Here is a 12,676-nt window from a genome sequence, read left to right as displayed (position 1 = left end):
TCCTGTGGGTCGAGCATCCCCGCTAAAAAATTCCGTGAGTGTTGGCTTTACATCATCCCGAAATTCGGCTGACATTTCGCCTGGAAATCTGCAGCGGCTTAAAATCGCGTGCTCGTCTCCCCTCCGCCATGGGACAAACAACCTCCCAACCAGACACGATGGCGTCGCAAGCAACAAGGATGCGTAGGTCGAACCCCAGATGGCACCGGGTGGGCATCAAGATTCTGACCTTCTCCAGCTGCTCTCGCCTCCGCGGCTCCGGCGCAAACCTCGACGTCCGACGCGGCCGAGAAGCCCAGGGTGAGTTTAGACGACCGCAGACTTGTTCTTCCCCCCCCCCTTTTTTTTCCACACCTGGTCGCTTACAATTTATGAAATCCTCCCAATCAGCCGTGTTGCGTCTGCAAAGACGAAAAAGCAAAGCGCGACGAGTGCATGCTCTTCTCAAGCGCCAAGGATCCGGAGGAGGATTGCACGACGACCATTCAGCAGTACCGGAGCTGCATGGAAGGCTTCGGCTTCAAGGTCTGACAAGTCACACAGCGACCATAGCACCGTTATCAAGTGGCAGTGCCAGCTCTGTACGATTTACTACCCGTGGCGCCGTGATCTAGGGCTGGATTATAGCGCCATTGTACATACGATACGGACTCGTGTCCGCTGGAAAAACAGGATAGACCGGCGTTTGGCTCTGTTCAAATAACAAGACACAGAACTCATCCCTCAGCCATGATTTACAAGCCCAGCAAGCCTCCTCAGCGAAGGGGGGAGCATCATTCGACAGTGCTCCATTCCCCGGATCGTGGCCATAAAGGAAGCTCCGCGCAGAATACAGTTGGTCAAGTCGAGGATGGCTGGCACAGTTGCATGGCCTGTGCCCCACGAACTCCATGCTCACCTCCTCGCCCTGTCTTTCGAGTTGGCCGTGTGTCTCGGGGTCGGGGTGATGTCAGATAAATTGCTCGCTTTGTCACTCAAAGTCTTGTAGACGACCGATAGGCATGCGGCGAAGGTGTCGTGGTCGTGCTTCGTCTCTTCTAACTTGCTAGCAATGGCCTGAAGCTTTGCGTCGCGCGCATTCAGCAGCTTCAGTAGCTTGACGGAGACCTGGCGGCGCTCGCGAGTCTGCTGGGCAAAGCTGAGCGTGGGGGGTGCGGTAACCCCGATCTTAGCATTTGCACAGGGATGTAGGGGCACACGCGCAGTGCTTGCTGCTTGCTCGTGGTTCATTGCACTCACATCCTTGTCTTCTTCTCCTGTATCTTGTCCTTGGCCCGCTGCTTGACCTCATTGGCACGCACTAGGTACTGGCTCTTGATCTGGGCCAACCTGGAGTTCAGCTGCTTTCTGTACTGCAGCAATCATCGTGAATACGGTGTTTGTTTCGTTCAAGACACGCGCTGGCCATAACAAGCGGTCAACGGGCAGGGAGTATAGCAAAACAAACCTCGGCGGCTATCTTCTTTAGAGAGGACTGCGGAGCAGCCCTACTCCTATGTTCCAAAGCCGGCGCTGCTTTTCTTTTGGGAGGCATTCTGTCGAGATCTCAGCCGCAAGGAGAGCTGGATCCAATTGTGCTCCCGAAGACACAGATGCGGGTGAATAGATGGGGTGTGAAATCACCGACTGAGATGGTGTGCATTCCCCATCTGTGAGGTCAGGCCTACTCTCTATCCCGGGTTCTTTTCCATTGTGCGAAATGTTTTCTTCCTATTCTGCCCAGCAGGCAGGCACCAGCGCCGTTCTGTTACAGCCCAAAAAGGCAAGCGCGATGATACGAGGTTTGCGGGAACATCTGGGAGGAAGAAGTGGATTCCTCCAGATGGGTGTCCATGCTGTGATAAGATAAGGCAGCTCAGGGATCGCTGCCCCACGCAAAATTTTTGGGCTGGGCGGCAGGAAAAAGGCAGAAACCGCAGCGAGGGTCAACACCGCCCGTCGTCAAACCTCGGCCAGTCGCGATCTCATTACGCCCTCGCCCGTCCGCCGAAGTAAAGATGGGTCTTGCAGGCCCAAAAAAGTGAGTTATTGCAAGCCTAGGAAACCCGCCGAACCTCTGCCAGCTTTGCGCTGTGGCTCAGGCGCAAATGCGCTGACCCCGGCGAATCATTCCAGCAAGCGCAAGCTGGGCAACGACCCGAACAACACGAAATGGAGCCGTAACACGGATTCGTTCGGCCATCGCATGCTGCGGTCCCAGGGATGGCAGCCGGGGCAGTTCCTCGGCCCGCAGGACTCGGCGCACGCGGCTTTCCATACCGCTGCGAGCGCATCGCACATCCGCGTCGCGCTCAAGGATGACAACCTCGGCCTCGGTGCCAAGATCAACCGCGGGGACGAGTGTACGGGTCTCAACGCCTTTAAGGAGATGTTGGCGCGCCTGAACGGCAAGTCCGAGGCCGCCATCGAGCAAGACAAGAAGGCCAAAGAGGATCACATGCGGAGTGTCTACATCGAGCGCAAATTCGGAACCGTCCGGTTCGTTCGAGGGGGGTTCCTTGTCGGAGACAAGATGGAGGAGTCAACAGAAATTGCCAATAAGGATGGCGCTAGCAAGAAGAGCGAGGACTTAGCTGCAGCCAGCAGCGCCGAGGGCGTGGTCGAGGCGAAAGTCAAGAAGGAGAAGAAGTCCAAAAAGCGAAAGGCAGATGACGCAGAAGTTGACGCCCGGTCAAAAGAGGAGCGGCGAAGTGATAGAAAGAAGCGCCGGAAGGAGGCCTCGGAGACAGGCGGAGACGACAACAGAACCCCTGAGACCGAGAACGATGCTTCTAGCACCGAGTCAAAGTCCAGGAGTAAAAAGGAGAAGAAGGAAAAGAAAGAGAAACGGAAGCTTAAGGAGGAGGGAGCCGCGGCCGCCGAAAAGGACTCTGCGGACGACAAAAGCGACAAGCGGAAGGACAAAACGAAGGAGAAGAAGGAAAAGAGAGATAGGGAAGCGAATGTTGACGAGGAACCCTCTCGCGAGTCCACGGCAGCTCCGCCCACCGGTGCATCAACGCCAACCGGCAGCGGCACCTCGACGCCGGTGTCCCAGGTGTCTGCCCGATTCTTGTCCAGGAGGCGATTCATTGCTCAAAAGAGGATGGCGCTCAACGATCCGCAAGCCCTTAATCAGGTAAAGGCTCACATTCCACGCTCTTTCCGATGCCATGTGGCGAGGATGCTAACCTGTCTAGATCTTCATGATAAAATCCTCATGAGTGACACGCCTCGGTCCAAGCGAGGAGATCCGCGATCGGCTACCATGTACATTCATAGATACCCGGGGGTTTGCCCCTTTATCAAGCCGGCGCCAGTTTTACAGGGCACGCACAATATTGTCTTCCAAACTCCATTTGTGATCATAAGTGCTTGTTCATATCCCGAAATGCCAACCTGTGGCCAAGGAAGCAATTACAGCGGGCTCCCCCATCCTTGGTCCTGTTCCCTGCATGGGGATGAGTATTGAAACCTTCAAATAGAGCCTCATTGTCATTTTAATTCTGCATTCGCCTCTTCAACTCCCTTCCTGCACCCCTCTCCTATCCCCCCAACAGCAACGTCCCCGACCGTGAGGCCCCTGGAGCATTTAAATTATGCACTCTTTCTCCTCATCCTCGAGGAGCTAGACGCGCCAATGCACATCAGATCATTGTCGTTGACATCCAAGGCTCTTTACAATGCCATCAAATCGCTCTCCGATCACTTCTACCGCTCCTTTGCGACTCACGCGAACACGTCACCATTGTTCTGTGGGCTTAGTGCTACCCTTCTTCTGTATGAGGCGCCCTTCGGCTAGCAGAAGGGTGGTCTCGTCTTCTGGTGTCTCTCCTGGACTCGCAGTAGCCAATCTCCGCCATATCTAGACGAATCTTGCGCCCGCACTGTCTTCGAGCTTGTTAGTAGCGGAAGAAGGCCCTGCGAAGCCTATCCAATTCTGCAACGCGGGGCGAGTTTCGACACATATGATACACATATGATAGGGAAATTTTCATCATCGTGAATGTTGCAAAACAGAGGCGCCGATTGGCGAAAGAAAGCGTAGCCAAGTCGGTCCACCCTACCAACTACATTGCGAAACCATCGGGTTTCGCACGGCTGGGCTTGAACTTTCGTATGTCTTTAGTCACTTGCGCCCCTGGCAGGTTGCCGAAGTAGACCGCGTCCAGCGCTTTGGTGTAGAGGCGCTATGAGAGGATGCTCAATCATCTACTGCACGGGCACTGCTCCTTATATGCACGACTGGTAGTCTGGTTTCCAACAGCTCACAGCAGCAAACCGGGTGGTCGAACGGGTAAAAACCGTGGCGCAAAGCTACAACCGTCTTCCACGGGTGAGGGCCAGGAAACCCCAAGCTCGCTGATTCGAACCGTCTAGTGACGGCGATTTTAGAGCAAGCAAAACCAGCGAGTGCGGGTTTTCGTAACGACGCTGTTTCACAACGGCCGAGTGAGCTTTTTGCCTTTTTTTTTTGCTTTTATTTATATATGCTTCGTTGGGACAGACGAAGACAGACTTCTTCAACACGCTCGCGGCCCCAAACAAGCATATGACACAAAGCCCCCCCCCCCCCCCCCCAGAGGAATTCACTTACCCAGGTGAGGTTTAGTTCCTGGTGCTTTCGATCGCGAAGCGGGTTGGATACTCGACTACCCTGAGTGCCCTCGGCCTAGAGTATCTGGAGGCATTCGAGAAACAGCTTCGAGAGCGCCGCAACCAGTTCGTCTCGAACACCTTCAAACGAACGTGCCAGCGAAACCAACTCCGGACGAACAGCCTTCTCCCCTTCTATACCAACACGCGCAGAGACCTGTATAACGATGTGCCCGATTCCGAGATGCAACAAGCCTACCCAATTTTGCATGGAACGGCCTACGAGGCATGGTCGTAGGAGGCATTCCTGGGGGCGGGAATCACTTCGCCATGCGGGACCATGGCTAGGCGCTGTGGGACATGGACATCCTCCAAAGCGCGGGCCAGGTCTAGCTACGCGTGTTGATACTCACGAAGGGTCGACCCCAGGAAGCCGGTCCTCGGCATCCTGTCCTTGTACGACTTCAGGCACGTCGGCGGCCTATTCGTGGTCACAGAAGGCAGGCTCTTCAGTGGTCGTTATGGCCCAAGAATCAGTGTTTATCGAAACGCCTTGGAGGAAGTGCGCCCCAAGTTTGTCTTCACCGGCTAATCGATCGTGTATGGAGAGGTGGAGGCTCGCCACGGCTCCTACTGGGAATCAAGAGGCATGGCTCATATGGTTAGGTGGATGCTGATGTTGTAAGCCGGGGTAGACACACAACGCTAGCAGGGGATCGCGGTCAGAATATGGCAAGGGGCCTTGGTGGAAAGGAATCAACGCTACTACTGCGTATCAAGCACTTGGGAGTTTGTTGTGGATAGATTTTGGCTTTGATGTTCCCATTCTGCAGCCTTCCCTTCATTTTTTACGCTGAGAATGCTTCTACTAAATGGGCAGGTATGACAACCTAGCCTTGGCTTTGATTGTGGATATCAGCTGGAGGCTGTCTCACTCATACCCCGGCAAGTGCAGAATTAATCCTAGCATGCAGCTGGCGCCTCTCATATGATCAAATTGAGCATCTCCACCAGGCAGCGAGGATGGCAGGCAATTGATTGAACGCCTTCCCTGCGGTCCCGTCTGGTCAGGCTATCCCTCGCCAACATGCTCAAAAGACGAGCGTCGCCTAGGCAGGAGCTGTCGGTTAGGCTTTACTTCAAGCGCTAGACCGTTGGTGGAAACGCAGAACATGTCGGACGAAGACCAGCCGCAGCCTGTCAAGCGGACAGGGTCACTTCCTGTCCCTGAAGGCTACCGCTACCTGCGCAATCGGAGACCCCCGACCCTCCAGAGGGAGCAGGAGTCCGGGCTTGGCGAGCAGTCGGCGCCGGCCCATCACCGCCTGGTCTACAGCTACGTCCAGCCCAGCCCGTACTATTCCAGCGCCCCCGGCGGCCGAGAGTACGGCGCTGCGCTCCCGCCACCGCTGCCGTCTGCGCCCGTCTATGGCTACTACCCGATTCCGAACCCCAGCCTGGGCTGGCCGCGCGAGCCGGGCGAGTACTACTCGTCGGCCGACACCCGCCCTCCGCCGCCGCCGCCGCCGCCGCCGCCCCTGAGGCGCGCGAGCCGCGAGTACCTGCACGAGTCGAGGCGCGAGGCGCAGCGACGCCCGTCGCAGGACCAGCAGCGCCGCTCGGCCACCGCCGTCCCCCGGAGCCCGTTCGCGGCCGCCCCGCCCCCGGTGGTCCGGGAGCACACTAGGAGCGCGCCCGACGAGGAGGACCTCTACTCGGAGCCCCTCGCGTACGAGGAGAGGCCGGCGCGCGCGCGCAGCGCTAGCCTGCTGAGCGGCGGTGACGACGACTACGAGCGTTACTCGGAGGTGCAGTTCCCGCACCACCGCCCCAGCCGGCGTCTCCGGCACTCGCGCTTCTACGACGGGCCCGGCGGCGGCGTCGCCGACAGCGACAGCGACGCCTTCGACGACTACGAGGGCTTCCTGGGCACCACCAAGGCCTTCGAGTTCACCCCCTCGCGCTCGTCGTCGCGCTCCCGCGTCCTGAGCGATGATAGCGCCGTCGGCTCTGACCGGGAGCAGTCCCCCGCCCGGCCCGCGCCGCCCGGCCAGGTCATCGACGGGGTCATTTCCGACCACCAGAAGGCCGGCGCCGGGATCTTGAACGTGTACGAGAGCCGGTACACGGGCGACGCGCTATCGGATGGCGCCCACGCCGTGAAGCTCACGGTTATGCACGACTCCAAGAGCACGAGGCATAGGCAGGCTCTTTTTAGGTGGCTGTTAGTCTTCTTCTTGGCGTCTTCCCCATACGACCGGGGTTACCCGTTTTGATCACTGCATGATATCTAACTCCAAGCAGGCATGTGAGACAGAATATGATGGACTTTCAAGAGCTTTCGGTATGATGATGCACCGCCATTCTTTTGCCATTCTCGCTGTCCATCCGTGTGTTTCTAACAGCAGCCCTCATAGAACGCGGTTACAGCAATCCCAGATCTGCCCGATGGGGACCGCACCGTTCTTGTCAAGCTCCTCACAGAAGTCAAAAGAAACTATATCAAAACAAAGCAGACTAACAAAGGCTCCAACGTTCGGTTCATGGAGCCCAGATACTTCCAGCTGCCGCTCCCATCAGAGGACAGCGCCAAGGGGCAGAGCTCAAGGCGACGGACCATCACATGGATCTGCATCCCTTACTTCTCGCTCGAGAAATACGCCGGCCTAGGATCCGCAACAATGGCATCTCAGTATCCAAACCAGGCCCTCCTACAGGCACAGTACAGCCGCATCAACAGGGAGCGCGACATGCAGCAGGCTGTTTGCCAACTCGGGGGCAGCCTGGCGCCGGGATCTTGCTTCCACATCAGTCAGCTCTGGTGCATCGTCATTGACAACTCGTTTCTCATCACATGTGGCTCCATGACGGAGGCGACGCTTCGAGGAGAACTGATAACTATTGTCAACGAGCCCACTAGGAATGGCCGCGGCCCCAACAACGGGCTAGCCAGAATCCTCGTCGCGTATGGAGAGGCGGTTCTCTGGGCGATCCCGGTCCACGAGTGCGAAACTTGGTTTGTATGTGCTCCCCGGGTTCGAGCCCTAGACGGGAACGAATGGAGACGCTTCAAGAATTCATGCTGACAACCGGGCTTCCCCTTACCTGAAGTCCTTCTTGACCTACTTCCACGACTTCTGGCCACAGGCGCTCCGATTCTGCCACCACGATCGTCCAATCTGTGAGGATGACTGGCCACGTATCATAAACCTAGCCAAGAGGTCAAACTCGACCGTCACCCTCAGCCTAAAGACCGTTGACCCTCCGCAGCCGCCTGTGCGTGGCGTCCTCGGGGGGAAGGGCCCGGACGCAATACCTTCGCTCTCGGCCGAGAATTCGGCCGTGTCAGCGTCGGCTGCCGAAGGCCTGAAACCACCCAAGGGAACGAGTACAGATAAGGCCAAACCAGAGCAGGACAAAAACGACAAAAAAGCAGAAGTCGACCTGCACCAGAGCTTCCACGTGTTTACGTGGATGGAAACTGTGCTCGTGTCCACGGGAACCGCACAGCCTTGGGTCGACAAAGAGGCGCTTGAAAAACAGCTAAAGGAGGTTGATGACTACCTGTGCAGAGGCACCAGCTTCACGGACAAGAAGGCGTATACAGACTGCGAGGAGAACACCCGGGAGTCCCTATTCCAGTACCTCGAGCAACAAGGGGCCGAGATGGAGAGGCTGAGGAATGCGTCCTCAAAGAAGCGCGGGTACGAAGAACGCATCGACATCTTCAACGCAGCAGACATGGTGTTTCAGTTCTTCTTCCCGCTGGATATCGAGGCACCGACCGTCAAGAGATATTGGGGAGCCGTCTCTGCCCTGATCCAGGTAAGAGCGCACTACACGTACCCAAACACATGCTACTCTCTAACTAGGTGTTGTTCAGCTCTCCTCGGCGGATATGAAGGCCGCGGCCGGGATCAGAAGACGACGGCAGTCGGACGCTGCGCCCCTGAATGCGCCCATGGTGCGCAAGGTCCTCAGGCAGCTCACGCAGCCCATCCAGTCGTTCAAGACGGTGCTGGCGCATGCGCACCATCGAGACCGGGCCAGGGTCGTCGTTCCGAACCAGTTTGTGCAGGCCTGGCTTCACCTCCTGATGGGGCTCATCCACAGCTCCGCTGACGGCTACGTGTGGCGTGATCACTTTGAGTTCGCCGAGGGGTTGATCAGATCTGCCATGCGCGAGGTTGTCGATGGGCTGTCGAGTGTGGACTTGCTCGACAGGGCCGTGATTGGGCCCATGGAGCTCGTTTCCACGATTGGGCTCTCGCTGTTCCGAGATTTCACAGGAAATCACATGGACATCAGCGAGACATACTCGGAGTATCTCCAGTCGCTGGTATGAGCCTCCACTGAAGAAATCTTGTGAAGTGTTCCTAGAGAAGCCACAACGCTGACATCTAAACTCCATGGCACAGGAATCCGACATCACGACGAAACCCTCGGATCGCTACACCCAGCACCGCATCAACCTCCTCAAGCAAGAGCTCCTCATCATCAAGCGAACCATAGTTATGCAGATAGCTATCTCAGGCATCCTATTCCCCGGAACCTCGAGATCCGGCGACTCTTGGGAGACGTGGGCCAAGGTATCGAGACAGCGCGGCTACCACGACGAGACGACGCGCCGCCTCGCCCACAACCATCAGCCCGTATCTCGGGTCCGACATCCGGGGCCTGGGCCGGCGTCGCCCGAGGGATACGCAATGCGGAGCCATCGCAACCACGCCACCAACTACTACCAGTCCGCCCCGGCCCGCAGGGGGGAGAGGGAAAACATGTACGCGTACGGGTACCAGGACGAGGCCTCGGACGGCGAGACCTGGACCGGCGACTACGGCGCCGCGGCTGCCGACGTGGCGCAGGGGAACGTCAACGAGTACTGGAGGCTGTCCCCCACGTGGCGGGGCGGCTTCCGCGGTCTATTATCGCTCGACTGCTTCCAAATCCTGCAACGCAAGGCCCAAGAGTTGGACGAGTTCCAGATCCATGCCGAGTCGCTCGAGGAAGACGTGAGATTCTCATGGCTCTTTTCGTTAACTGTACTGGAAATGAGAAGAAAGACGGAATAGCTAATGGTCAACGCCTCATGACACTAGAACCTGAACAAGGTGGAGCTCAACAAGGACCGTCAAGAGATGGCCATTTACGTCTTCACCCTCGTGACGGTCGTATTCCTACCACTGTCGGCGGTGGCCTCGGTGTTTGGCATTAACACGGCGGACATCAGGGACACGGAGTTGACCCAGGTAAGCCCCAGACCTTTTTTGACGGGGAAGGGCCGGCCGTGGCGCATGAAAGGGGGGTGGAGCGGGCGGTCGAAACAAAAACAAAGGGCTGACCGAGTCGCAAAAGTGGGCTTATTGGGCCGCCGCGATACCCGTCACGGTGGCCGTCATCGTGCTGGGGCTGTGGTGGATGGGCGAGCTGGGCAACATGTTCGGCTGGCTCGGCTTCAGAGGGAAAGCGTCAGGGGAGTACGCGTCGTGGGTGCCATCGAGCAGGGGCGGGTGGTACGACGGAGGAGGAGGAGCAGCAGCAGCAGGCCAGGACTCGTCGTCGCCGTCGGCGCCCGGCGGGCCCCTCCCGGCCCCGGTCACCTTTCCCAGCCAGCGCCTACTGAGAATCGCCGGGGTCAACGGCCTGAGCCGCAGGAGTCAGGGGCGGAGGGCGGACTACCGCTAATAACGGGCATTCATCGAGCGGGACCTATCGCGCGCTGTTTGCCTGCCCACCCGACTGACCGCCCACCCTCCCACTATCGATGGACTATCTATTTACAGCACGCGCGGGTTGTTTTGCCGCCCTTCCGCCCCCCCGCAGCATGGGCTCATTATCGACCTTCTTGAGGCGGGCCAAGGCGAGGGCGGACCCGAAAGCGAGGCCTTGTCGTCCGGAAACGGCACTGGATCGTACGGCAAAGACCCCTGCAGTGCAACCGGAGCCAGCCTAACGGACGATGATCGACTTCTGGCCCCTCTTTTTCCCACCTTAATCATGCCCCCTGCAATTCGAGATCTCGATTATCTGCTCAGTTTCGCTGCAAGCCGTCAATGCCGTTGGACCATCCAGATAGCCAGGCAGGTGCGTTTTTCACTTGACCACGGGATTTATGGGGCGCTTGGAATGGTCGAGAAGCCCGCAAAGGTAATATGGGAGAGCAGGGGAGGGTATAATAGGAACTACCACGGATAGGATGGCCCGTGTTAGCGCCACGGCAGTTTGGATAAAGCCGGTGAGGGACGTTGGGTTTGAAAAGAGGGTGACACAAAGATGCGATTTGGGATTTGGGGCAGCAAATAACAACGGAAGGGCCAAGTTGGATAGATACGTGGCAAAAAGAAGAAATAGGGAAGGCTTATGACCCGACACACAAATATCAAAGTCTGCCTGTGCCTGGTCTTTGGACCACCTCGATCCGGGCTCAACCTTGCATCTAGCCCGTCGATCGTTGGAGGCGATGATGCTGCTTGCCATGATGCAAAGTTGAACGATGTCGACAGACAGCCAAGGCGGCGGGCTCCGCGGAGGGCGGACCACCCCGAGTTGCGTCGAGAGTGCCGCGCCTCGCTTCGAGATATCTACCAAACATGTATGCTGCATGGAATTTACATGTGCATACATGCATTGCCTGCTCATAATGGTAGTGGTGATGTTGGCTCGGCCGGATCGGCACTTGAGCAGGTAGTCCGAAAACAAAGAATAGACAGCAGGCAAGAACCGGACCTTGGACCCTTGGCACGGGACCTTCGTTTCCAACAATGCATTCTCATCCCATTCCATCCCTTTTTTTTTCCCCACTGGCCGGCTTATACGAAGCGCCTCCCGCGAGCAACCTGGGTGGCAACCTGCATGGTGGAGGGGGGGAGGAGGGGAGGGGTCTCCACAGTCGCGCGCCCTTCGCGCCAAGTCGCGAGTCAGGGGGCGTGCCGCCCGATCAAGCTTTATCTCTGCTAAACCCGGTTCAGACTTTCCCGTCGCTCAAAGGCTAAATAAAAAAATTAAAAAACAGGCTTGGCTGCTCGACTGATGATGGGGTTCTGGGTTTGCTGCTGGGCTGGTTTGATGGAGGACGGATTTCAACAGGGGCAAAGAAAGAGGAGGGTCATGGATGGCGACAGTCCATGCTGCCTTCTTCCACTCCTTCTCGCTCTCCCTCTCTCTTTCTCCCAGACTTAATCTCTGGTCTTGTCAGCTGTCATCCTTTCTGGGGCCGCGCGTATGTGACCGGTGAGGACGGGGTGGCCCTGGAGTCCGGAGGAGGGAGGAAGAGGGGGGAGGCTGACGAGGGCGAACATGAGTGCTCAAGGGCGACGGTGGCTACGTGGTGCTCCATTGGCCAGCAGTCAACAGAAAAAAAAAAGTCGTTGTCCGGCCCGGCCGGTAGTGCCACTGCATGCTGCACGACAAGACAGGAATGGGCAAGACAGCCCCTCGCACGGTCCCATGCAGGAAAACGGGGGGTTTCTTTCTGGGTCGGCCGGGTTCCAGACCCAAGGAGAGAGAGGAGGAGGGAAAGTGGACGGCGCGTGCTTTGCTTGGATCGGGCTTTGTTGAATCAACCGAACGTCCCCTGCGGCGACCCGGGGTGGGAAATCGCAAGACGTTGGTTTTGTTGACGGAGAACAATAACAATGCGTGACCTGATAGGGGGGCTGTCCGACCATCTGCCGACGCAGGGTAGCAGCATAACCTTGCTTATCAGAGTCGGCTGTCTTCTAGACTTGTCCTTGCCATGGCAGACACACAGCTGGTGCCACCTGGAAACAAGGCAAAACAACAACAGCCAGAGAAGAAGAAAAGGAGAGGCCAGTAAGTGCCCAGTGCCCCGCGCGCCCACACACGCATCACATCCGCAGGTGCACCCATGGTGGGGTCCCCAACAAGGCGGGGTCGCACTCGACCAGATTTCCATGCTGGCAATGCAGCAAGCAGCAGCCAGCATGCACCCCCACCAGACGGCCGACAGCCCTCCTCCTCCTCCTCCTCCTCCTCCTCCCTCCCCTCCTCGCTCAACAACATGCAGTTCGTCGCCACCATGGCCGACTGGCCACGCCCTTGTATTGGCCCGACACACACGCTGCGAATGTCAATGTCCTGA

At 57.7% G+C, this 12,676-nt stretch overlaps 5 protein-coding genes across 5 annotated transcripts; 3 read left to right on the top strand and 2 right to left on the bottom strand.

The window, feature by feature from the left end:
* The first annotated feature begins 57 nt into the window (after positions 1-57).
* On the top strand, positions 58-809 carry GGTG_05815 (COX17 protein). The gene is made up of 3 exons (XM_009223623.1): positions 58-183; positions 239-300; positions 391-809. Exons 1-3 carry the CDS (start codon positions 129-131, stop codon positions 529-531), a joined length of 258 nt encoding a protein of 85 aa, XP_009221887.1. The 5' UTR covers positions 58-128; the 3' UTR covers positions 532-809.
* GGTG_05814 (hypothetical protein) lies at positions 526-1,779 on the bottom strand. Its single transcript, XM_009223622.1, has 3 exons — positions 1,448-1,779; positions 1,240-1,352; positions 526-1,138 (listed from the first exon to the last, which is right to left on the bottom strand). The coding sequence occupies exons 1-3, from the start codon at positions 1,532-1,534 to the stop codon at positions 895-897; spliced, it is 444 nt and encodes a 147-aa protein (XP_009221886.1). The 5' UTR covers positions 1,535-1,779; the 3' UTR covers positions 526-894.
* A 119-nt stretch (positions 1,780-1,898) lies between these two features.
* Positions 1,899-3,547, top strand: GGTG_05813 (hypothetical protein). The gene is made up of 3 exons (XM_009223621.1): positions 1,899-2,020; positions 2,116-3,118; positions 3,180-3,547. The coding sequence occupies exons 1-3, from the start codon at positions 1,998-2,000 to the stop codon at positions 3,201-3,203; spliced, it is 1,050 nt and encodes a 349-aa protein (XP_009221885.1). The 5' UTR covers positions 1,899-1,997; the 3' UTR covers positions 3,204-3,547.
* Positions 3,548-5,565: 2,018 nt separating this feature from the next.
* GGTG_05812 (hypothetical protein) lies at positions 5,566-10,992 on the top strand. The gene is made up of 8 exons (XM_009223620.1): positions 5,566-6,799; positions 6,880-6,919; positions 6,993-7,595; positions 7,687-8,400; positions 8,459-8,914; positions 8,994-9,587; positions 9,675-9,824; positions 9,931-10,992. Exons 1-8 carry the CDS (start codon positions 5,748-5,750, stop codon positions 10,258-10,260), a joined length of 3,939 nt encoding a protein of 1,312 aa, XP_009221884.1. The 5' UTR covers positions 5,566-5,747; the 3' UTR covers positions 10,261-10,992.
* Positions 10,611-11,975, bottom strand: GGTG_05811 (hypothetical protein). The gene is made up of 3 exons (XM_009223619.1): positions 11,862-11,975; positions 10,950-11,749; positions 10,611-10,757 (listed from the first exon to the last, which is right to left on the bottom strand). The coding sequence occupies exons 2-3, from the start codon at positions 11,356-11,358 to the stop codon at positions 10,669-10,671; spliced, it is 498 nt and encodes a 165-aa protein (XP_009221883.1). The 5' UTR covers positions 11,359-11,749; positions 11,862-11,975; the 3' UTR covers positions 10,611-10,668.
* Positions 11,976-12,676: the final 701 nt, after the last annotated feature.

This window comes from Gaeumannomyces tritici (assembly GCF_000145635.1).
Source record: "Gaeumannomyces tritici R3-111a-1 unplaced genomic scaffold supercont2.3, whole genome shotgun sequence".
Classification (NCBI taxonomy): Eukaryota; Fungi; Ascomycota; class Sordariomycetes; order Magnaporthales; family Magnaporthaceae; genus Gaeumannomyces; species Gaeumannomyces tritici.
This window is presented reverse-complemented; position numbering and strand designations above follow the sequence as displayed.